Source organism: Pleurodeles waltl, chromosome 1_1 (assembly GCF_031143425.1).
Source record: "Pleurodeles waltl isolate 20211129_DDA chromosome 1_1, aPleWal1.hap1.20221129, whole genome shotgun sequence".
NCBI classification, from domain to species: Eukaryota; Metazoa; Chordata; class Amphibia; order Caudata; family Salamandridae; genus Pleurodeles; species Pleurodeles waltl.
The window spans coordinates 712623601-712648980 of record NC_090436.1 but is presented as its reverse complement, the minus strand read 5'-3'; the positions used below and the strand labels follow the sequence as shown (position 1 = coordinate 712648980).

The 25380-nt window shown below is 42.9% G+C and overlaps 1 protein-coding gene across 1 annotated transcript in view; it reads left to right on the top strand.

The window, feature by feature from the left end:
* FBN2 (fibrillin 2) overlaps positions 1-25380 on the top strand; it is a 1006102-nt gene that overhangs the window by 518386 nt on the left and 462336 nt on the right. The window contains exon 11 of the mRNA XM_069227289.1: positions 5451-5588. Within this exon, the coding sequence (XP_069083390.1) occupies positions 5451-5588 (138 nt within the window). The remainder of the gene's footprint in view (positions 1-5450; positions 5589-25380) is intronic.

Below are 25380 nucleotides of genomic sequence, written 5' to 3'. Positions count from 1 at the left end.
AAGGACACCACCCATGTCCTCCTTTTACTGGAGTCTATAACCTTTGACAAATCTAAGGAACTTCTAATTACTCTTGATGTGGAATCCCTCTACACAAACATCCCGCAAGAGGCTACTCTGGAAGTAATAAGCAACCTGCTGGACATACATATGGGTGAATCCCAAACCCCCCCTGGGTTCATACTGGACTTAGCACATCTCGCTCTCACCAGAAACTACTTCAAGTTTGAAGATAGTTTCTACTTGCAGACACAAGGCACATCGATGGGTAGTACATTTGCCCCTAGTCTAGCATGTCTATACGTTGACCATTTTGAAAGACATACGGTCCTACATGAGGACAACCCCTACCGAGATCAGATCAAACTCTGGAAGCGATACATCGATGATGTACTGCTAATATGGACCGGTAGTAAAGAAGAGGCCCAGGCATTCGCCGTTTGGCTTAACGGGGCTAATCCATTTCTAACCTTCACAATGAACATAGGTGAAAACAAACTACCTTTCCTCGACCTACTAATCTATGAACAAGATGCCGGGTTAGCTACTGAAGTTTACTATAAACCAACGGATTGCAACAATTTATTACAATACCAGAGCTTCCACCCACGAGCCCTAAGAGATAACCTCCCGGTTAGGCAGTTCCTACGGTTAAGACGAAACTGCTCATCCGTCACCGATTACCGCAAACATGCAGACAAACTGTCTACCAAGCTACACACCAAGGATTATCCCCCATATCTGGTTAATAGGGCACGAAAACGGGCACGCAACAATAACAGAGACCAGTTGCTACAGCCTCGAGCACAGAAACCAAGTCTGGATAAGATCGTATGTGTCACCACCTTCAATCCCCTATCCATGAAATCCAGAAGATTATAAGAGAGAATTGGAAAATTTTGACATCAGGTGGCTTACCCTTTGAACCGCCATTACACGCGTATAAGAGAGCAATCAATATACGGGACATGGTGGTCCACACTAGACCAAAGGAGAAGCGAGGTTCCACACAGACTACACTTTGGCAAATGGCCCCCCCTGCAGGGCATCACCCATGCGGTAACTGCAGCGTTTGCCCTTTTACCCATAGATCTACTACCATCGATCTTGACCTTAAAACCCCATGGGTGCAAAAATCACTTACAAATTGTAACACCAAAAACGTAGTTTATTTAATCAAATGCCCTTGCCTACTTAAATATGTGGGTATGACTACGAGGAAGGTGAGCACCAGAATTTGTGAACATAGAAGCACGATTAGGTGCAAACGAGACGCAACGAAGCTCACTAGCCATTTCCTACAAAGAAACCACTCCCCAGATGACATGTCTTGGACGGTCCTGGAACATTTCTCTTCTTCGACCCCCAGCATGTCAGAAAAACTATTTAGGGCAGAGCAACGCTGGATTTGGAGATTGCACACCGACACGGTTGGATTAAATGACGAGATACCTTGGTTCTCTCTTTAAAATTAGAACCCTCTTAGTTCCCCCTTTTTTTGCTTTCTCTGGCCTTGGTCCCCCTTTTCCTTCCTTCTCTTCTTAACCCTTTTCTTCTTTCCCTCTTCTCTCCTTCTCTCACTTTTTTCTTTTACTTTCTTCTTTTCATTGTCACCCTCCTGTCCCTCACACCTTCTTTTTCTTTCACTTTTTCCTTCCCTCCTTTTCCCCCAACCCTCGGTCTCCTCTTGGTCCTCTATTTCCCTTACCTTCACATCTCTTTCCCTCTCTGCCTCTCCTCTCCTTCTTTTGCTTCCTCCTTTTCTGCCCGTTTTTTCCCCCTCTTAAACCCCTTCCCACCTTCAAAACCCCCCCTTCTTCCAACCCCCCCCCTTTTTGTCCTATTTTCCCAAAAAAAAACCAAACCCCCCCCCCCTTCCTTCCACCCCGCCCTTGTCCCGGCCACTCCTATCCTGTGCAGCCTCGCTCGCCGCTGGGAAACTACGTTTCCCAGCTTCGCGAGTGCAGGCAACCCGCGGGGCTGCCGGGAAACTACGTTTCCCTACAGTGCTTGTGGGTGAGCGTATCCGCTCAAACAGGGTATTCCCTTAGCCGCGGCCGCTTACCGCGGCGGCTCCGGCGCCCAGAGGGGGCATAGCTCGTCAGGGCGGCGCCACCCACGGGCGTCCCTTTGCACCATTGGCCATTTCCGGTCCCCGGCACATCCGGGCTGGCCGTAATTAATTCCGGCGCATAGAAACGTTAGCAGCTCGTAAGACTTCCGGCCCCCGGGCCGCGGCGGTGATTGCCTGCAGCTGCAAGTAATTTCTCCCTATTAAGACCACTATATCAGCTACTGACTTTCAGGCCACTTTACCCAAGCGGTCCTGACAGAGAGGTCGGTATAGGCGCACAGAGAGCGCCCACCTTTGATGCAGTGAGTCGACCAACGATGGAAACACAGATAAGAAGCCTCCCTTCTCCCTTTCCTTCCTGCCCCTTTTTTTCCCCCTTTCTTCTCCTCCCCCCTTTTCTCTTGCTTTTGTTCCTTTTCCCCTGTTGTCTTTTCTTCTTCTCTTTCTTCCTTATTCCTTTCTTTGTTCTTCCCCCCTCTTTGAGCCCCCCCCGTTTTTTCCCTTTTTCCCCCCTTTTTCCTTCTCTTTTTTTCCCCCCCTCCCCCCCCCCCTGTTTTTTCTCCCTTCTCCAGTGCCCTCCTCTTTCAGATTTCTACAGTTCTTCCACTCTGTTCTTGGCTTCCACCGTCTATTTCTTGACTACCTCTGTACTATTTTTCATCTTTACTCTCCCCTTCTGTTCTTTCCCTTCTAACCCTAGAGTCTGACTATAAGGGGACGCTCCCTCTCCAGGATACCAGAGGCTAGTAGCCTCCATTGTTAGGGTAAGGAATTGTCTTCCCTGACCTACCATTCGCCTTGCATAGCCAGCATTTCTGCGACCGTTTTTATTGCAACCAATACTCTTGTGTTCTGCATGAAATTTGTCACGTGTGCTGTGGTTTGCTGTGGATTATCTTCTCACCGTCAATTTTGGTCTGTTCACGTTATTGGATTTATTGTAGGTCCTCCCCAGGTATTTCCTTGGTTAAGGTAGGCCCTTCCTTTTTTCCCCCCTTTCCCTACTGCGATTATTTCTGCAGCGCGCAATAAGCATTTGCAACAGGGATCCAACGCCCTGATGAATGCCCAGAGACCCTCCATAGCTGAATCATAAGGGCAGAAACATGTCGGCTACTTCTTTTAGATAGGTGATCTTGTGAGTCATTGCTCTCACACTGGTTCCCCATTTCTTTTAATCACACCACACAGAACCTTCTATTAAATTCACCCTGGTATCTGAGTAGGTGTTTTTATTCCCATAGCATAGCTGGATCCCTTCTTTCCAGAAATCAAATTAATTTACGCACTCCCTCCTGTTCTTTTAACAGTGAGGTTGAGTCCGCCCAGGTGGTATTGTCCTACCTGGGTGGGGCTAGGTGGTGATATGATGAAGCATGACACTATATAGTGTGTGAGACCACCTAGTCCGTAAAGGAAATCCCCCTCTACAGACCTCATACCACCCCACTTTCCATCCACATTTTACCTTTAGTCGAGGTACAAGACTGGTCTAGTGTCGCAACTAGCATACTATCAATCTACTTATAGTTGCCAAAAAAAACCGTACTCTCTTTTGTGATTTAGTATTATGTTTAGGGAGTCGAGTACGGCGTGTGTCCTTTCCCGCTCCCTCATACTCTCCCTTTGTGTATTATCATATTTAACCTTTGCCATAATTTGCATATTTGTTGCTGAGATATGTTTAATAGGTCAATTCTTCCAATTCGTATGACTTGTAGATAAATAGTGCACAATCAATATACATTGTGTTTGCCTAGTGTTTTTGGGTACATGCAGGGCTCTATGTATGCTATCTGTGAATGAGAGATTCTCTGGCAGAGTTGTCTAACTCCTAACTCTCATTTCCCCTGGTGTGTGACTCAGAGGGGTTCAGTAGTGAAAAGACCTGCTAATTCTTCTTTTCTCTGAAAAATATATTTGCCTACTGAGACTGGGGAATCTATTTGGTGTGACCCCAATACATTGGAACTAATTTAGTCTGATACTTTTGTTAACCCCAAACTTAGAATACTATAAGATATCGAATCTTAGGAAGATGGTCAGGCCCGTATTTGTACTTTTTTAGCACCGCATTTGCATCATTTTTTAACGCAAAAGCAGCGCAAACTTACAAAATATAATTGAATTTTGTACGTTTCTGCCGCTTTTGCGTCAAACAATGACGCAAATGCGGCACTAACAAAGTATAAATATGGGCCTCAGTCCACACCCAGCTTAGGTTCTGATTTTGAGTTTTACAGAGGATATACAGACCGTCAGGATATCACAGTATATAATAGCTCTGCTATTCTGATGGACTACCGAGAATCAAATTGTCTGCGTCTTGAAGAGAGATTGTTTTTAAAAAAAATAACTGATAACTTTCACACCTTTAGATTTTTCTCTGTGTAGTGGTCAAAATAGTTTTTTCTATCCCTCACCACTAGGTTCTTCCTGGTAGCAACAGGGAAAAAAAGGACATTACACCATCCACCCTAAATACAACCCTACTCCACTAGGCCTTTAGACAAAGCTTACTGTTGAGGGAGCCTCCCAGGGCTCCATTGACATAATTGTTACAGTCTGCCCATCTTTATATGAGGCAGGCCAACTCAGGGTTTGGCAGACAGAGAACTCTAAATAGGGCCCATAGTATTTACAGAAGGGGTTGACTGGGTAAAATGGTGGGTGGATTTTGTGTTAAAACACTAAAAACCACTGGTGTTTAGCATGTTAGCTCCTCAGAGAATGGAGGATAATGCCTTGTGTTTTTATGAAGGCAGAGTAAGCAGAAGTAAATCTTCCAGAAAATGTGGTTACTCCACTTGATTAGCTTCCTCTTACCTGTGACTGAAATAAACAACAGTTCATGAGCTTTACTAGTGAATTCATTTGACCCACCATCCAGGGGAGTCATTAATGGATTTCATAAAACAGACAAAGAATGGTAGAGCTTGCGTAGTAAGGAAATTAACTTTTATATCATCCTTTTTTGGGAGATTAACTTCAGCTTACACCATTTTCATAAAATTGCAAGCCATTACTTGACCATTATCAGCCATGTACTACTGTGAGATAGCTAAATTTCTAAAACAAGAGGAATATGCTTGTCCACACTTTCAGCCAACCAACATACTGTACGTCCTAATGTTAGAATTTTTCCCTGGCAGGCAATCAAAATAGTTGTGCATAGCCTCTGCCTCTATAGACTGCATTTTGCAATTTATCTGTGTCTTAACTCTACACACCCATAATACATTTGTCAATATAATTATCTGATGCCAGCTCTTGACTTGAGCCCTTATGCAGTAGTCTGACTCACATGGCCTCTTGTGTATGTTTTATAAATGTTCATATTTAGGTAAATAGATTGAAATTGTATCTGTTTTTCCAGCTACACTTAATCAAACAATTGACATCTGCAAGCAATATCCTAATCTTTGTCTCAATGGCCGCTGCATACCTATTATCAACAGTTACCGCTGTGAGTGCAACATGGGCTACAAGCAAGACACAGAGGGAGAATGTAAAGGTAAGATGGCTTGAATCCACAAAGTGTTTGATTCGTAAACCCCTCTACCGAAATTAGGTTTTATCATGCTGTATCTATGTTGTGTTAAGCTATGCTATGCTGTCTTGGGCTGTGCTATGTTGTGATGTGATGTGGCGAGGTGCACTTTGGTGCAATATTGATGTGAAATTTCCTTACATCAGATGTAGAAATATTTATGCTTACAGCTAAAAATTATATATAGAAATGAAGGCAGGAAAGGAAATGATCTGTATACTTGTCAATGATAAATATTTTCACTTCCTTCCTCTCATTAATTAGAAAGAGAAATACAGATTATACAAGCCACGTGACGAATAATGAATACTTTGACATGAATGTATATGGGAGTACACATCATTGTGAGCACTGAACTAGAAGCAGAAATATAGATCAATTTAATATTTATTTACAAACAGCATAATAATAGACATGAGAGCATAATGAGAGAATAATGGACATGAGAGCATACTAATTATGAATGTATGGATTTGAAACAGTGATATTATGGACAGGAACACCCTATAACAAAGTGATAAGTATGGACTATACGTTTGGATCTCTCTCTCTCTCTCTCTCTATATAAATATATATATGTGTGTATATATATCGCTGCAGCACAAAATTGGTAATGGTAATTAGAAGGGAACCAGCTTGAGACTCAAGAGTATAGCATGCCTAAATAGAACTCATTTGAATGGTAAGACAAGTTTATCCAATCTCCAAACTATGACTGTATCTGAAAGATGAACTCTTTTTTTCTGGTTTTATTCAACGTACAGTGAGAAAAACTACTAGAATTATAGCATTTGACCAGAGGACCTTAGCAGTGTTTCGAGGAAATCAGCGTTTAGCAAGTTGTACAATGTAACAGTTCTTCTGGTGGAGTCTGGCCCTAGGAATACTTTTTGGGACTGCATTCTTCCTGTTTCATCAGATAAGAATAGTTAACCTGGACTTGAGTCTGAGGGTAAAGTCAGGACCAGAAAAGCCATGGAGACTTTGAACGGTGTTACAGTCCTGAGTATCAACTACAAGCATATTGACCCACCAAACTATGGAGGTGAAAATGCTGTTTATGAAAATATCATGAGCCCTATATTTCCAAATAAAACAACAAAATATTGATTCCTAAATAAAATTAAAATCAATAACATAAATGAAATAAAATAACATTAATATCAATTTATTTTGTAAATATCCTTTACAAATATGTATCTTTAATTACAAATAATAGTAAACTTTTTTTTACATTTCATAATGTCTAAATTAAAAATAGGTCAATTACAAGCCTGTTAAAATAAGCATTTTGTAAATATATATTTACCTAAAAAAAATAACAATAGATAGCTTCACAAATAAATGTATCTAGTTTTATTAATAAAAATATAAAATAATTGTTTAGAAATATATGAAAATGCAAACAGTTTTTGTTAAATGTTAATTTACAAAATTATTTTACAAGATAATGATTTAGCTAATAACAAAGGCAAAAATAACTAATGGAAAACAATAAAACAAAAATTTAAAGTAAACATAAAGCAATCAAATCAAATCAAATCACTTTATTTTGGTTACAATAAGTAGCCATAAAAGCAAATAAAAACAAAACAAATGCATATCCATACCGTAAAACAAACGGCAAACAGAGCCACATGCAATACTGTCATGGCTTACGTGACTAACTCACATTAAGGTAAATCCTTTATATCAATTTCTGTTCTTTTTGCCTAGATACTGTTTAGAGTAATAGTTCAAAAAGTTGAATAGCAAAAAAGTGATAATAAACAACCCACAGAGGAAACTCCATGTTCAGCCAAATCACAATTCATTTGAAATTATCAACTGCCACAGACCCGCCATGAAATCCATTCCATTAAAAGATGAATGATTTCCTATTTTTGGGGGCACATTTTAAAAAGGAACAAATATTAATACAGTTGGATGGGTAATCCAGTGGCTGCCATTATAACAAGGCTGGTCTAGAACTTTTGATTCCCACTGACTTAAAAATAGGAATTAAAAACCTTTTAGTAAAAACAATCGTCAATAATCTCCCTAATAAGTGAGGCATGTGGATTTGCCCAAATCGAACACCACAATTTAATGAATATAAATCATCACTTATCTCTAGAATAATATGGTATGCAAAAATATTGCAGGATAAATTTGGGTTCTATGTAGATTGATGTATTTCTACTGTACTGTATTAATGTTCCATTCGTATTTGATGTATGTGAATATATGTGAAATCAAATGACAGTAAAAAAACAAAAACAAAATGTTTACACTTTTGATTTTTGACTATTAATACATCTTTATTAGAGTGCTCCTCTATTGGCATTGAATACCACAGAAGCAGGCGGGCCAACTTGATAATATCCTCAGCATAATCCACTCCAGCTCATAATGTGCAACATAGGTAGAGCAGGCAGGAGGAACAACCATAATTCACCCACATACCCTGTTTTAATCATCCTGGAGGTGGACTGTATTAGAGTATCCCCAGATACCTGAACCGTATTTTAGAACTGGGAGACACTTTGGGCATCATTACGGCCCTGGCAGTCTTGAGACCACCAGGGTGGTGGTGGCGGTCAGACCACTGCCAATGTGGCGGTCCGGCAGCAACATTACGACTTTGGCAGTTGCGCAAGAGCCCGACAGCTAGCACCGCCAGCTCACAACTTTTCGTCAGTCTTACAGAGCTGGCGGTCCTAGTCCGCCAGGGCAGTGCTGCCCTGTGGATTACAAGTCCTTTCTCCTCCACCATGTAAAGCCTGGTGGAGACGGGGTGCAGGGTGCCCCAGGAGTGTTCCTTGCACTGTGCAGGGGCCTCCCTGGTCAGCCCGTCGCAATGTTTACTCTCTGCTTTGAACACATTGTCTCCAATGAACATTTAGGAAAGTGCACACCATTAGGACATCAATTTACTCTTGTAATTCAACTACAAATAAAACTGAGGAAAATGCATCTGTTTCCAAGGATCAAATTTGCTACCCCAACTTCAATCAAGCTAACATTGTAGAAAGTGAAAATATTTGGGGGGTCAGATTTAGTATTCTAACATGACTCCAACTAAAACTGGGGAAACTGCATCTATCTGGGGAGGCACAGTTACTATTTTCTCTCCAATCCAAGGAACAATGGAGAAATTGCATATATTTAGGAGTTTTAGGCTTGCTTTTCTAACTCTAGTCCAGCTAATGCTGGGGAACAAACATATATTTGGGGAGGTGGGGAAATGTACTCAATCAATCATTCAATTCATTTGTAGACTGCGCATTGTCACCCCCCAGGAGTCACTGGGCACTTTGGTGCCATGTCTCAGTCGAAAAGTCAGGTCTAGAGATTTTTCTCGAACTATCTCAGGGAGGGTGATGTTGGAAGGTGAAGGGGTAGGAAGTTCCAGGCTTTGACGGTGATGTAGGAGAATGAGTGACCTCCAGTGCAGCTGCGGTGGATGCAGGGGGGTGTGCAATGGTGAGTGAGGATGAGCACAGGCGTCTTCCAGGCTGGTGGAAGTTCAGACAGTGGTTGATGTAAGATGGACCTTGATTGTGCAGTGATTTGTAGGTGTGCATGAGGCTCTTGAACTGACATCTCTTCTGGATCGGGAGCCAGTGGAGGTGTCTGAGGTGGGGGGTGATGTGAGTCGATTTGTGTAGGTCAAGGATAATCGCAGCTGCAGTGTTCTGTATGTTCTGGAGTCTTCTGAGGAGTTGGGTGGATAGTCCGGTGTAGGGAGTGTTGCAGTAGTCCAGGCAGCTAGAGACAAAGTGCTGTGTGACAGTTTTTCTGGTGTTGATGGGAATTCATCTGAAGATATTGTAGAGCATACAGAGGGTGTAGAAGCATGAGGAGGTAACTGTGTTGATTTGTTGTTTCATTGTCAGTTGGCTGTTGAGGATGATGCTGAGGTTGCACGCCTGGATTGTTGGTGTGGGCATGGGTCTGAGCTTTGCTGGCCACCAGCTGTGTTCCCATATGGAGGAGTTCTTAGTGAAGATCAGTACTTCTGTTTTTTCGGAGTAAAGCTTGAGGCAGCTGTCTCTCATCCACTTGATTACGTCTGTCATTGTGCTGAGAAAGTTGGTTTTGGTTGGGTCCTCAGTGAGGGAGAGGATGAGTTGAGTGTCGTCAGCATATGAGACTATGTTGAGGCCATGGGATCTGGTGTCTTTCTCGAAGGAGGGTCATGTAAATGTTGACCAGGGTGGGGCTGAGGGAGGATCCCTGAGGTACGCCTCAGGCGATGTCCTTGGGTGCGGAGGAGAAGGTAGGCAGTTGGATGCTCTTTGTTCAGCCTGAGAGAAAGGAGGTGATCCACTTGAGGGCATTTTTCTGTATGCCAATGGTGTGGAGTCTGTCAATGAGGGTGTGGTAGGAGACGGTATCAATAACAGCTGAGTGATTGAGGAGGATCAGGGACATGGATTCTCTGTGGTCAAGGAGAGCTCTGATGTCGTCTGTGGCAACAATTAACGTGGTCTCAGTGCTGTGGTTTACACGGAATCCAGATTGTGATTAGTCAAGGAGTTGGTTGAGATCCAGGTATTCAATGAGTTGTCTGTTGATGGCTTTCTGGAGTACTTTGGCAAGGAAAGGGAGTGGGGAGATCAGTCAATAGGTTTTGAGGTTGCTGGGTTCAGCTAAGGGCTTTTTCAGGAGGGATCTGACCGCGTGCGTCCATTTGTCTGGGAAAGCTGCTGTGGAAATGGAGGTGTTGATTATGTTGGTGAGTTCTGTGCCGATAGGGTTGGCGCTGAAGTTGAAAAGGTGGTGAGGGGGCAGAAGTCGGTGGGAGCTCCTGAGTGGATGGAGGACATGATTGTCAGGTTGGTCTGCGCAGTGAGTGGGGACCAAGTGGTGAGCATTATGTCAATGGTTTCTGGTTGCTTGCAGTTGTTGAGACTGGGGGTGGAGGGGTGACGGTCACAGTTGTTATAGATTGTGGTTATCTTGTTGTAGAAGTAGTCCAAGAGGGAGTCACAGAGTTCCTGGGAGTGCTGGATGGAGTTCTCTGTGGCAGGAGGGTTGGCGAAATCCTTGACAATCTTGAAAAGTTCCTTTGTGTGATGCAGCATGGAGTTGATACAGTTGGTGATGGCTGCTCTCTTGGCTTCCTTGATGTGCCAGTGGTATTCACAGAGGGCTGCTTTGTAGGTGGCTCTGTCAAAGGTGTCTTAGGAGTCTCACCAGTGCTTCTAGAGTTGGTAGCAGCTGCAGTTGGTGGCTCTGATCTCTGGGGTGTACCAGCTGGCTCGTTTCAAGGTTTCTTTGGTTTTTGCTGCTTGCAGTTGGGCACTTCATTAGCATACTTGGTGATTTCAGTTGTGAAGTTCTGGATGGGCTGGTTGAGATCTGCTGAGGTTTCAGGTTGTGAAGTGCTGAGGGATTGGGTCCATTGCATCTTGGTAATATTTTGCCAGCTGTGGTGGGTCTTTTGGGTCGTGGTGGATGCATGTTGGTCTCTGCCTGAGAAGGTAAAGTGGACAATGGTGTGGTCGGTCCAGGTGAGCTGTGTAGTGTGGGTAAACTTAAGTCTGACACTAGAGGTGCAGATGGCATTGAGTGTGTGTCCAGCTTTCTGTGTGGGTGTGGTGACTAGTTGGCTGAGGCCGATGTTGTTGAGGTTCTCTAGGATAGCGGCAGTGTTGATGTCATTGGGGTAATCAATGTGGAAGTTGAAATTGCCGAGAAGGACGTATTGCTGGGACTCTTTGGCCTCGGGGGCAATGAGGTTAGGGATGGTGTCGCAGAAGGCTTGTTGAGGTTCCGGTGGTCTGTAGGCGAGGGTGCCTATTATCGTGGTCTTGGCGCCTGTGTGGAGTTGGAAATTGAGGTGCTCCATTAAGGGTGCAGGGTTGTCGTTAGTGATGGTGCAACAGATGGTTTCTTTGAAGATCATGGTGATGCCTCCACTATGTTTGTTTGTGCGGTCTTTGTGTATCATCTTGTAGCTGGTGGAAGTGGCGGTGGTGATGTGTGGGTTTGAGCCATGTTTCAGTGATGACAGCTATCTCAGTGGCAAGGGTGATGATGTTGTCCCAGATTCCTACGGAGTGCTTTTAGAGGGAATGGGCATTGAGCAGGATGCACTGGAGAAGTGCCAGGATGAGTGTGGGCTCGCTTGTGCACAGTTTGGTGCAGCCCAGAGGACTTGTGTGGCAGGCGAAGTGGCAGTGTTGACAGGCGAAGGGTGCTTTGGTTGAACGCGGGGAAGCCATGAAGCAGCTGTTGTTATAACACCTGGGGTCTAGGGCGAGGAGGTCCTTGGTGGTGCAGCGGTGAAAGGAGGGAGGGCCAGGGGTTCTGACACTGGGTGCGGTCCAGGAGCAGAGAGGCGCAGATGGCCTTCCCTTTGGTGCCCCTTTGACATGCCCACTACGACTACTGCGCGGCTATGTATAGGCCTCCATAATTAATCCTGGAGTGGGCAAGGTTGTGAGAAGGTTGTGAGGGGGCGAGCGGGCAGGGGCGGGTGAAAAAAGGAAGGAATGGAAAAGAGCACTAAATGGCGACTGGAGTGCACTGAAATACCAAATACATTTGCAACTAGCTTAAAGCCTAAAAACCATTTCTGAATAAGCCAAAAGAACAAATGAAACAGAGCAAATTAATACGTAATCAGGGTAGTAGAGACCTCGAGGCCGTTGCAGTGGGCATACAGCGGGCAAGCAGCAGGATCGAGCTGGGGGCTCAGAGACTGGGAGCAGAGTCCCAGTAGCGAGGAGCCAGGTGGAGGACCAGCGCGGAGACCAGAGGTCAATGGGCTACTGTTGGAGCTATGAAGTAGCCTCCATAAGTAGTCCTACAGTGGATGGGGCTGTGTGGGAGGTGTGGGGACAGGTGAAAAAAAGGCAGGAGTGGGAAAGAGAGGGAAAATGTGACTGAAGTGCACTGAAATACCAAACAAATGACCAACTAGCTTAAATCCTAAAAACAATGCTAAATAAAACAACAAATGAAACAGAGCAAACAAATATCCAATCAGAGCAGGAGAGACCTCTGCTTTTGGAGGACAGCGAGTGAGCAGCAGGATCGAGCTGGGGGCTTAGAGACTAGGATCAGAGTCCCTGTAGTGAGGAGCCAGGCAGGGGAGCAGGGCAGAGACCAGAGGTCTAACTCAGGCCCAACAAATACTGGGTAAATCTTATCTATTTAGGGTTTACCAATTTACTATTACACCTCCAGTGAAACTAACATTGGGGATAGTGCTTATGTCGGGGAGCTTAAATTTACTACTTACAACAGTCAGGGGTACGGACACCATTGTCCTTGCTTGCACTATGGCCCATGGCACCCTACCTACACCACTGGTCATCAAATTTGATTATAAGTTAATGAATGCGAACTATTAATGTCTGAGCCGAGAACGCATGTGAGGTTTTCATCCACCATTTGTTCTACGTTTATCACACAGAGCAAGCCAATAAATGCAGAATGCAGAATCATGCAACTTAGTAGACAGACACTCAGGTTCTTGATAATCATTAAATACTAATAAAATGTTCATAAAAAGATATATAACTACGAAATAAATCAAACCCTCGCTTTCAAAGTTTAACATGGATATCACTTATGATAGTTATATAAATGAATCAGCATGTCCCTCCCTTTCAAAGACATGGTATGTACTCTTCATCCTCTATCGTGCCAATGATCTTTACTGCAATACATTTTCTTTCACTCTGCCAGTCCACTTTAAACCGAAGGCAGTAACTGAAAACAAGCACCATAGTGTCTATTTTCCAGGAGCAAAGAGTGATATCACAGTATTCTCGCACCTAGAAGAGTAAGGGTCTGAGTGCAACCCCTGCAGGAATCACAACCTGGCCAAATATAAACGTTTGCAGGCAAACCAGCATACTAACCTTTTTTGTGGAGAACAAATGCACATCCCCCTGAGTAAGTGTGACGTACTCTTGTAGTAGTCCTGGTTTACTAATACATTTCAGGAATAAGCAAGGAGTGACCCTTACTTACACCTGGAATTCAGGAATTTTGCAACGGTAATTTAGAGCAAAATATTTGGGAATCAGGCCCCACTGTTTTGAGTTTGCGCTCCTCAAAACAATTGAAAACATACTGTATCACCTTAGGATCTCATACTGTATCACCTTATGATCTCTTTATACACGTTGCAGAACATGGGATGTGTAAGCTTAGTACCAGAGGCCAATTCTCATAGGAATTTACATTGTACACATGTGTTTATGGCTGAAAATACCCCCATTTGCACCATGGCAGTTGTAAATGGATTTAATACTGCAGCTTTCTCCACCATGAATGAGAAGAAATCAAACAGTAGCAAATCTCATTCATGAGTGGGAAGTAGGTGTTACAAGGCTTGGTTAGCCTCATAACTTTAGGAATGTTCATAGACGTGTACATTTGTGGACATTCTCAGACTGAACGCCAACTTTTTCCATCCTGGGAATCGTCTAAAATTTACTTCACAATTTGCCGGGAGAAACTCACGTTCCAGGATAGATGGGAAACTGATTGCCCCCACTTTTAGTGTAGATGCATGGGAAGATCTTTCTCTATGGGGAACCTTGGACATAAAAAATTGTCGTTTTCAGATACACAACTAGAAATATTTTTGAATTCCCAGAAGTTGCAAACTTGCACCCCTATACAGTATATGCCTACTACAGATTATTTTTTTAAAAAAATTTATGGATAGGGTCCCAAATGTAGAATGTAACTGTAAGAATATCTGTCTCGGTGAAAACAGAGCACAGTATATATTACAATCTCCATGGCTTCGTAAATTACACTTCTTTTAAATTGCGTGTGTTATAGTTTCCAGATCTTATGTCTCACGGATCACGTTTCTTTAAACTCTGCATACACCATGTTATGATTACATTTCACACTAAATAGTTGAGTTATTGTGGAATGCATCAAAGTCAATGTGTTATACAAAAAGACAGCTGTAGTTGGATCACAGTTTTTCTAAGCCTTAAGTTGTTTCTCTTTTGCAAACAAGGCAATGTATGTAAAACAGACCAGCTGTATGAGATCTAAACACCAGCAAAGATGCGTGTAATGGCCCTGCCAAACCACTGTCAAGTTAATTGAAATGAAAAAATCTAGCTTTCTGACCCATTCTCACAACATCAAATATCATCAATAATAAGGATTCAAGAATATCTTTCTATTTGATAATGCTTTGTTGGGGTGTAAAAACTATTGCAATATCATTCACTGGATTGTCTACTTAGTACGATCAGGTTGTAATTTGTGGGACTTTTCAGCTCTATACTTATTGCCGAAATCAGGGTTTTGGGGTGGAAAAGTCAACTTATTCTCAAGTTACTCTGTCACTTGAATTTCAGAGTTGTGTGTGCATGGCAGTATGCTTCTCCTACTTGTTCAGCGGTGTAACACATGTCCCTGCAGCCCAACCCTTGAGGGGACTCCAATTCATCCCGAAACATATGGATATTTGTGAGATATTGGAGATTTGGGGGCCCCTTATTACATTACGCATGAAGTCCATTGTTTTGTGTTAAGTCACTGCCATTGCTATAGGATTTTTTCTTGTCCACCTTGCTCTGAGGGGCCCTAGGAATCCCAGGACCATTTTTATGTTTAAAAGTGGAGGTGGGCTGTGCGGACCTCGCCAAGCCTTCTGGGGCCCTGTGACTCCATCCTTCGAGTGAGGGCCCCCTCCTCGACCCTCATTAGGCCCTTTGGATCCAATCTCTCAAGGCTGTCTTCATTTTAAATAAATGGGAAGGGTTTGCACAGCCTTCCTTCCTGAGCTTATTATGGCCCCATGGGCCCCATCCTGCAACCAAATACAATAGTCTATGGAAATATATTGGTCGAAAAACACATTTCGAGCCCCCTTTTAGCTTTGCACTCCCTTAACAGTTCGCCACAAAAATGTACATCATCTCAAAATGTAGAAAATGCTATAGCTCTGGTAAGTGTTGTAGTAAATCTGAAACTTTACATATGCAGTCTAGTTTATTTTTTGACTTACTTGCTTCTTTTCATAGTAGTGTGCTGCAAGATATCACTAAGTTGAAAAACCTTATAACTTAACATTTACTCACTCTACTTACCTGCAGTACCTCAAAGAAACATCTGCACCCCCTAATATGTAACACTGCCAAATTTTATAAAAAATCCAGCTGATTGGTTTTTGCTCTATGCAAAATATAAAAGTTTATGGAAAATGCATTGGATTTGAAGCCTGTTTGTGGCCCCCTTTTTCCTTCCACTATCTTGACCAAACACCATGAAACTTTCTGCTCTCCCAAAATGAAACAGAGGCAGCAGGTCTGTGCCAAGTTTCACGCATATTCGTGAAAAAGGTGCAAAGTTATAAAAGGACAAAAACCCGAAACATCCCTATCTCCGGTCACCCTAACTATAACTATAGAGTGGCTCCTGCCACTCAATAAAATATATATATGTATGTTTATGTATATATTTATATATATATATATATACTCGCACAAAACCATAGAAATTCTTCAGTTATAGTTATGGTTAGCTCAAGTAACTATAACTCACTCTATAACTTGGCAGAAAGGTACCTCTTGGTCCAGAAAGCCCCCTTTTTGTTATTTGGTGTAAATCCATTCAGTAGTTTTTTAAATATTTAAGAAAAAAACAAATTTTATATATAGGGACACGAAGGCTACGCAAACTCACCAGATCTTGTGCTGAGATCTGATTAGCTGCCAACATTTCAACCTGAAAGTGATGGCATCTGTCTTGGGACCCAGCTTCAGCTGAGTCCCAGAAAAAAAATGAAAAAAAACCAAAAAAGTCAGGGTTGGGACACCCTACCTGGTGCTGGCAGGAGTCACGGCGGATCCACCAAAAAAAAAAAAAAAAAAAACATGGGCTCCTGTGCTTGTTAAACTGCAGCCCCCTTTTGGGCCAGATCCCGGGGGCATTCAAATTTTTAATGCGGGGTGGGCGGCCTGGCCCCCCGCAGCCCCGGAGACCACCACTTCCCCGGGGCAGATGGAGAAAAAGAAATGCAGGGGGCACCTGGCCCCCGCATCTCTGGGGACAACCACCTCCCTCGGGCAGGTTGTGAAAAAGAAATGTGGGGGGCCACCTGGCCCTCCTGCAGCTCCGGGGACTACCACCTCCCTGGGGCCAACTTAACACCAAATCCGGAGGGCTGGCCAGTCTCTCTCCATATCAACATAAAGAGGGATAGGGAGTTAGTGGTCCAGTGTACAGTCTCCCAAAATGACTAATCACTCACTAAATGGGTACACTGTTCCAGGAATCTAGGGAAACACTGATGTTCAGGAGCAAGAGTCATGCTTCATCATCGGGTTGCTCCTCGTCAGACTGGCACTGCAATATCTGACGGGCTCCCCGTTTGGGGGATCTTTGCCGGAGATCTTTTTTATAATAAGTGGCTGCCATTGTGATCGTAGAGGTCAGGCACTCGTGCTGGCAGGAGAGTAAAAATTAAAATTGATTCTTAGCCCCACTGAAAACAGCACAGGTTAATGTGTCAGAAAGAAAGGGCCAAGACCAAGATTAAAAACTTAAGGAAAGTGGAACATTGAGGATATATGCTCAGCCACTTTCTAAATGGGCCTGGAGATCTGGGAAATTATCACCTATCCCCTAAGGCATGGTCAACATGTTTCGCGTATTGTGGTCTATACAGATCCTATAACGATTCTTCAGGACCGAAAATCAATTTAACGTCTCCTGACTCATAATAAGTTAAGAAAAATAGATAAATACAGGACTACGTTGAGTATGTATAAGGAAATAACAGTCACTTACATTCCAGTAAACTGTCTGTCAAAAATATAGAAAAAAAGGTCGCCCTAGAAAACAGAAATAAACAATGTATGAAATATACATGCAACGGTAAATGATCAAGACACCCTGGAAAATCCGTGACTAGCCCATAGTGTAAAACAAAAATTAAAAACATATGCTTACCATCCCTCATCATTGGGGGGGCCCCTTGGGAAGTAGCAGGCCACATACGTCACTACTAATAGAAATTGGAAACATAAAGTCAGAAGACTGGATCAAGCAATCCAATTCTTACATTATCAGGTAAAAAATACAAATACTGGGATGCGTGGAAAAACTACTATGTTGTTGGACCTCATCAGTTGAACTGCCTTCCTAATTTAGGGTAAAGTCCAATCTCTATAAAAAAAAAGTCAACAAGGAGTCATCAAGCACAGTGCCTAATTCGCTGCATAGCATGTGCATGGAAGGGGTCGTGGTAGTTTGCCAGAATAAACATAATCACCACTAAAAAGTCGGTTAAAAAAAATACGTGTTCAAGAAAAAATAAATAAATATAAAACTAACACATCGGCCCATTAGTTACGGAGGAGCCCGTTGGATTAAGGGCTCCTCTGTGCATCGGTGCCCCGAGTAATGGGAATGCCGTGTAGCTTAGTTTGCCACGTGTGGGAAATTATGCAGACAGAGAGCCAACCAGCGCTACTTACTTATTGTGTAGTCAGGTGAGGTCGTCTTCACCTTCCCCTGGCGTGCACTCCCGGAAGATGTGAACCGGGAGTGGAACGTGTGTTTTTAACGAAACACCGCGATGCGGAGGCGACGTCCTTCCGCGTCACGGGGTGCTGCTGTCAAAGAACTAGAAAAGGGACTAGCAACAACTCGGGTCAGTCCAGGCATAAACAAGGGACACTTGATCTGGAAATAATGGCGGCCATATTGGGATCGCCCACAAGATGTTAGCCGGCAAGTGGATTCATATTCAAAATTGGAACGAAAAGGGAACTAGCTGGAGCTAATCAATGTTAATTAATGATGTCGTACTGAACAATGAAAAATAGGAGGGTAGTGAGTAAGGCCACCGCTATAAGGCAGATAAATAACATATCTAACCCTCTGGGCAATTGTCTGGTGTATATGTGGAATGCCCTGCCTGGTCCCTAGTTTGTCTCGGGACTACATCAAATCATACAAGGCACAGTAAGTAGCAAGGAACTGTATTAGTTACATGGGAGAGGGTCGCGGTACCCATTAGATTCGCCACGAAATGACTTCCGGGACAACATAACCCACGGGATGTTGTCGTTCAGACCATTGATATTAGTATGGAGTTTGAACACCCAACGTTGTTCAAGTCTGAACAGAGAGTGTGAAGAGTCATTCATGAATCTTGGGGATTTCAAAACCACCCAGCACAAATCGTCAAGACTGTGTGGTGTTTCTAGAAAATGGGCACATCATTTTGTGGTGACACGTCCACATCTAATGTTGCTCCTATGTTCATTGATCCGTACTTTAACGGGTCTAGAAGTCATCCCTATGTATCGTAGCCCACAGGGGCAAGTAATCATATAGACACAGTTCTTCGTGTTGCAGTTAGTGTGTTTGGTGAGGTGCATTGACCTATTGGTTCTAAATCAACGGTCTTAGCATGGCTAGTCAATGGACATACATTACGGTGGCCACACGGATAATGGCCCACCACAGGTGGAAGATTCCAGAGTGTCGCCTGTGACTGGGTAGTGCCTTTAGGCCGCGTATGTATTATTAGGTCCTTGATGTTTTGAAATCGTTTAAACGCAAAGAGAGGTCTAGTGATCGAATTGCCCCCACTTGTAAGAATGGGCCATCTCTTATTGATCAGCTTCTTGATCTCATTTGATAGAGGGGTGAAAGTGGACACACAAGTCAATGTCCTATTGGTATCCCTAGTATTGGGCTGGAGTAAAGCTTCGCGATTATTATTTCTGGCTCTCTTGCGGGCTTGGTTAACAATATACTGTGGATAATGTTGTGCTAGTAGTTTGGTTTGTAGGTCATCAGCTTGAGTGTTGTACACCTGTGCTGAGCTGCAATTGCGTCGTAATTTAAAATATTGTCAAAACTGTAAATTATCTCATAAGGATTTGGGGGGATGACTATCATATGTAAAAAGGCTATTTCGATCTGTTGATTTATGATATGTACTGGTTGATAGTTTACCGTTGTGAATCGTAATCAGTAAGTCTAGAAAATGGATTTCCTTGGTAGACACAGAGGAGGTAAATTTCAAATGGGGGCTGAGCGTATTGACCCATTCTGTAAATGTGTCAGCAGTGGCTAAAGAGCCATGCCATACTACCAATACATCATCAATGTAACGTCGCCATAATTTGATGTTAGCAAAGAATGGGTTGGTAGCGGGTAGAATGAAAAGTTTTTCAAAATTGTATATATAGAGACATGCCAGGCTTGGAGCGAAAGTGCTTCCCATACAAGTGCCCCTAATCTGGTGATAGAATTGATCTTCAAATCGAAAAAAGTTTTCTGTCATCGCCAGTGTTGCACACTGCATTATGAAAGCCGCAGGTGACGTGAGATTATCACTGGCATCCAGTAATGTTGATTTCACTACCCTCCATAGCCACAGGGACCGCCACTTCCCTGGGGCACACATTCTAAATCAAATAGGCCTCCCTGCAGTCCCCAGGACCGCCACCTCTCTGAGGCCAAATAAACATTGAATGAGGGGGGTGCCCACTTCCGCAACGCCAGGGACCACCACCACCTCCCCGGGGCACACATTCTAAATCCCCCCCTGCAGCCCTGGGGACTGCCAACACCCTGTGGCTATTTATGCTGGAGGGCTTCTGACGGCTCTGGGGACCGCCACCCCCCAAGGCCATCTCCTGCTGTGTCTTGGGGTGTCCACCCCTGGGACATAGCTGTTTGCTTGGACTTGGCAGGAGCTTTGACAGTCAAGTCAGAGCAAACACTCCATTCACAGTGAGGGAGATTGTCAAAACAGCTCTCCCTTGCTGCAAGCTGAGGTTTTCTCTGTTTCACTGCCCGTGTACATTCAGGTAGGGAAAAAGAGGAAATATTTATCCCACAGGGGATGGAGTCCCCCCGGGCTGAGATCAGCCTCAGGAGGGTGGACTGCGTGGCCCCCAAATAAATATTTAACGCTAGGCCCCAGAGGATGGGGTCCCCGGGGCTGAGATCATCCCGGGGAGGGGGGCCATGCTCCTTTTTCTCCCCTGACCCACCTGAAAAAATATATATATTTAGGTCGCATCCTGGGGGATGGACGAGAAGGGCCTGGGGAAATACATTTTAGAAGACTGAGCCAAAATGAGGGGAGGCGGGCATGTGGACCTGTGACCAATTACCACTGTGGGGCTCCCACAGTCCCAGGGAGAGCCGTCATTGCTCCTGCATGCAGGGAGCTACTAAATATGCAGCTCCCTGCATCTGGGAGCAATCTTTCATCTGTTTCCCTGCCTGCATGCTAGAGGGCAGGGAAACAAATGAAAACTCTGCTCTCAGCAAGCAGGAGCAGTTTTCATGCTCCTGCTTGCTGGAACTGTGAGTTAGTGTTTGCTTTTCTCTGTGGGAGCGGTCTCAGCTCCGCCAAGCAAAAGCAAACAGCTATCTCCCAAAGGTGGACACCTCAAGGGTGGCAGTTCTCAGGATCATTAATGGCTCCAACAGGGGGACCACGCGGCCCGCACTCTTTTGATTGCATGAGCTGGCCCTGGGGAGATGGTAGTCCTCAGGCCGTATATGGCCCAGGAGGGAGGCTGTGAAGCCCCCTCTTTCTTCTAATAATTTAAAAGGCCTGGTAAAGGGTTGTGGGAGTTCTGTGCGACCACCCCCCCCCACAAATTTGCATTAAGCCCCTTGGTGGTGGTGGTCCCTGTGGCTTCAAACAGCCCCAGGAGAGTGGTCTGTGTAGCCCCTCCTCCATTAATTAAATAAAGCCCTGGGGAGGTAGTGGTCTCCGGAGTTCATTTGAGCCCATAGAGGAAAGGTCCAGGCGGCCCCCTTCCAAAATGAATATTAAGCCGCAGGGAGGTGGTGGTCCACTTTTCTCTGTTGCTCCTACCAGCCCTAGGAGTATGCCCTGTGCATCCCCTCCATTTCTGCCACATATTTGAGTATGCCCTGGAGGCCTGGCCCACCCAGCAAAAAAAATTAAAAAATGCTTTTTTGCCTTGGCAGGTTCCCAGAGGTGCCCCTGCACCAAGGCTGGGGAGGTCATGGTATTTATACCCTGCCCCCTTTTCTTTATATTTTTTTGTTTTTGGCTCAGCTGAGCTTGAGTCCCAAAATGGCTGCCAACACTTCCTGGTTGAAGTGTTGGCAGACAATCGGATCTCTGCAAGAGATTGTGAGAATTTATGAATTATTCGCACACCTAGATATACAAATTTGGATTTTCTTTAAAATCACAAAAACGATTGAACGGATTTACACCATTTAACAGAAAGCTTGCTTTGTGGACCAAGAACTACCTTTCTGCTGAATTTGGTGTAATTCCGTCCAGCAATTCAGGCTGTAGTCGTGTCTGAAATCTTTAAGGGAATTAACATGGGAAACACATTTTGAGCTCCTTTGTTTTGGCCGTTATTTGAAAGATCACCCCTTCAACATTTCTCTTGCACAGCAAGACCCAACTTGACACTTTACTTGGAACATTTCATGAACATCCGTCAAACGGCGCCAAAGATATAGTCAATAAACACTTTTCCTATGGAAATTAGGTTCTAACTATAGCTACTGGAGACTGCCAGTAGGTAATATATATATTATATATATATATATATTTATATATATATATATATATATATATATATATATATATATAGATATATTGTCCTTGGCCGCCATTACCCCCTGAATTACAGGAAGTAGCCTCATATGATGTTGAATGGGAAGAGTGGTAGTAATTAAGAGAGTTAGTACAATAGCTTTTTTAAGAGACTATCAAGTAAAAGGACATTGGATATGTTCCATCTAGAGATATTGACAATTTGCACAGCATTACATTTTGCACAGCATGTTTCACCTTAATATCTGGAGTCTGATGTGTGCCAGCCAGAGATATTACCAATTTGCACAGCATAATGATTTGCACAGCACATGTCACTTTAATATCTGCCAATAGGGCACATGTATATATTGCACAGCACCTGCCATTTTAAAACAGCAACATTAGGGCATCTCCATATGTGACATTTAGAGATATTATCAATTTGCTTAAAAGAAAATCATTGTGATGTATGGAGTTATTGTTTATTTTATACATGGATAAATGAGATGTCAATGTGTTCCATAACGGACTGTTCATGTTGTGGAATATTCTGCATTAAAAAATGGTGCCCATATTAGTATGGAATATGTGATATATTTATACATTCAATACAATCATATTTAATGAGAGGAGAAGCCAGTTTGTGAGAAATAAGGATAGTTTTTATGAATGAATAAGCAGGATGGCAATTTTGAATAGACTGTGCATTTTAATGAGGGACTGTGCATTCTGTGTAGTATTATGTTTTAATGATGGCACCCATATTAATGTGTAGCATATGACATATCTATATTGAGCATGGCTATCGTTAGTGAGAGGAAAAGCCAGTTTTCGAGAAATGAAGACCGTTTTTATCACAAAATAAGCAGGATGGTAATGTGTTTTGAAAAGACTGAGTATTTCTCGAAGTATTTAGACATACAAAGATGGCATGCACAATGTCATTGGAAAGTAGATGCTGTGGTATATGGGTCAGGCTATGGGGGTCATGGAAAGAAATGACGACCAACATGCTTATATTGTGATGCATTTTGTGTGGGGGATTGTCCAGTGGAAGGTATTCAGCCGAAATGCATTGATGTCCTGCTATGGGTGAAGCAATTCGGTGAATAAACGAAGAAGATCTTTCCAGTGCTGTCCGGCTGCTTTCTACGGCATTGTGGTGCTGTGAGCTTTTGCTGGGGGCAAGCTGTCTCAGAAGGGAAGAGTTTCATCAGTTTGACTATATATATATATATATATATATATATATATATATATATATATATATATATATACATACATATAAATCTGTAGTCAAACCGATGAAACTCATATATATATATATATATATATATATATATATATATATTATATATATGTATATATATATATATATATATATATATATATATATACATATTCATATATATGCATATTCATTTACTTTTCTTTTTTAACCATATTTTGTTTGTAGTTTTCCTTAACATTTTATAATAATAATATACATGCATATATCTAATAAATACAGTGACATAATAAATATGTGTTTGACATTAATTTAATATTATTTATGCTTTTTTAAATTTACCATGTTTTAAATGTACCCAACTTCCATCCTTTAAATGAAATTAAATTTCGTTTTTGTGTTGTTTCTAAGGCTTCTAATGTTCCAAAGATAATAGTAGTTTTGTGTGAGCCATCCCAACCATTCCCAAAACCATCCTTTAACCTCTTAGCTGCTGGGCCTTTCCCCCCCCCGTGCGTAGCCCTTTTTCGGCTATTTGGGGTGTTTCGTGCTTAGGCCTTCATAACTTTTTGGCCACATAAGCTATCCACGCCAAATTTGCGTCCTTTTTTTCCAACATCCTAGGGATTCTAATGGTACCCAGAGTTTGTGGTTTCCCCTGGAGGAGACCAATAAATTAGCCAAAATACAGTGAAAATTTCATTTTTTCCCAAAAAATTGAAAAAAAGGGCTGCCGAAGAAGGCTTGTGGTTTTTCCCCTGAAAATGCCATCAACAAAGGGTTTCTGGTGCTGAAATCACCATCTTCTCACCTTTCAGGAACGGGCAGACTTGAATCAGAAAACCACTTTTTTCAACACAAATTTGGCATTTTACTGGGACATACCCCATTTTTACTATTTTTGGTGCTTTCAGCCTCCTTCCAGTTAGTGACAGGAATGGGTGTAAAACCAATGCTGGATCCTGGAAAGCTAAACATTTCTGAAAACTAGCCAAAATTCTGAATTCAGCAAGGGGTCATTTGTGTAGATCCTACAAGGTTTTCCTACAGAAAATAACAGCTGAAATAAACAAATATTGAAATTGAGCTGAAAACAACAGCCATTTTTCTTGATGTTTTACTCTGTAACTTTTACCTGTGATGTCAGATTTTTTAAAGCAATATACCGTTATGTCTGCTGGACTCTTCTGGTTGCAGGGATATAAAGGGCTTGTAGGTTCATCAAGAACCCTAGGTACCCAGAGCCAATAAATGAGCTGCACCCTGCAGTTGGTTTTCATTCTAAACTGGGTATACAGCAATTCATTTGCTGAAATATGAAGAGTGAAAAATAGGTATCAACAAAACCTTTGCATTTCCAAAATGGGGTCAAGATAAGGTTTTGAGGAGCAGTGGTTATTTGCACATCTGTGAATTCCGGGGTGCCCATACTAGCATGTGAATTGCAGGGCATTTCTCAAATAGATGTCTTTTTTACACACTCTCTTATATTTGGAAGGAGAAAATGTAGAGAAAGATAAGGGGCAATAACACTTGTTTTGCTTTCTATGTTCCCCTAAGTCTCCCGATAAAAATTATACCTCACTTGTGTGGGTAGGCCTAGCGCCCGCGATAGGAAATGCTCCAAAACACAAAGTGGACACATCCCATTTTTTGATGGAAAACAGAGCTGTTTTTTGCAAAGTGCCTATCTGTAGATTTTGGCCTCTAGCTCAGCCGGCACATAGGGAAACCTACCAAACCTGTGCATTTTTAAAAACTAGAGACCTAGGGGAATCCAAGATGGGGTGACTTGTGGGGCTCTGACCAGGTTCTGTTACCCAGAATCCTTTGCAAACCTCAAAATGTGGCTAAAAAAACAAGTTTTCCTCTCATTTCGGTGACAGAAAGTTCTGGAATCTTAGAGGAGCCACATATTTCCTTCCACCCAGCGTTCCCCCATGTCTCCCGATAAAAATGATACCTCACTTGTGTGGGTAGGCCTAGCG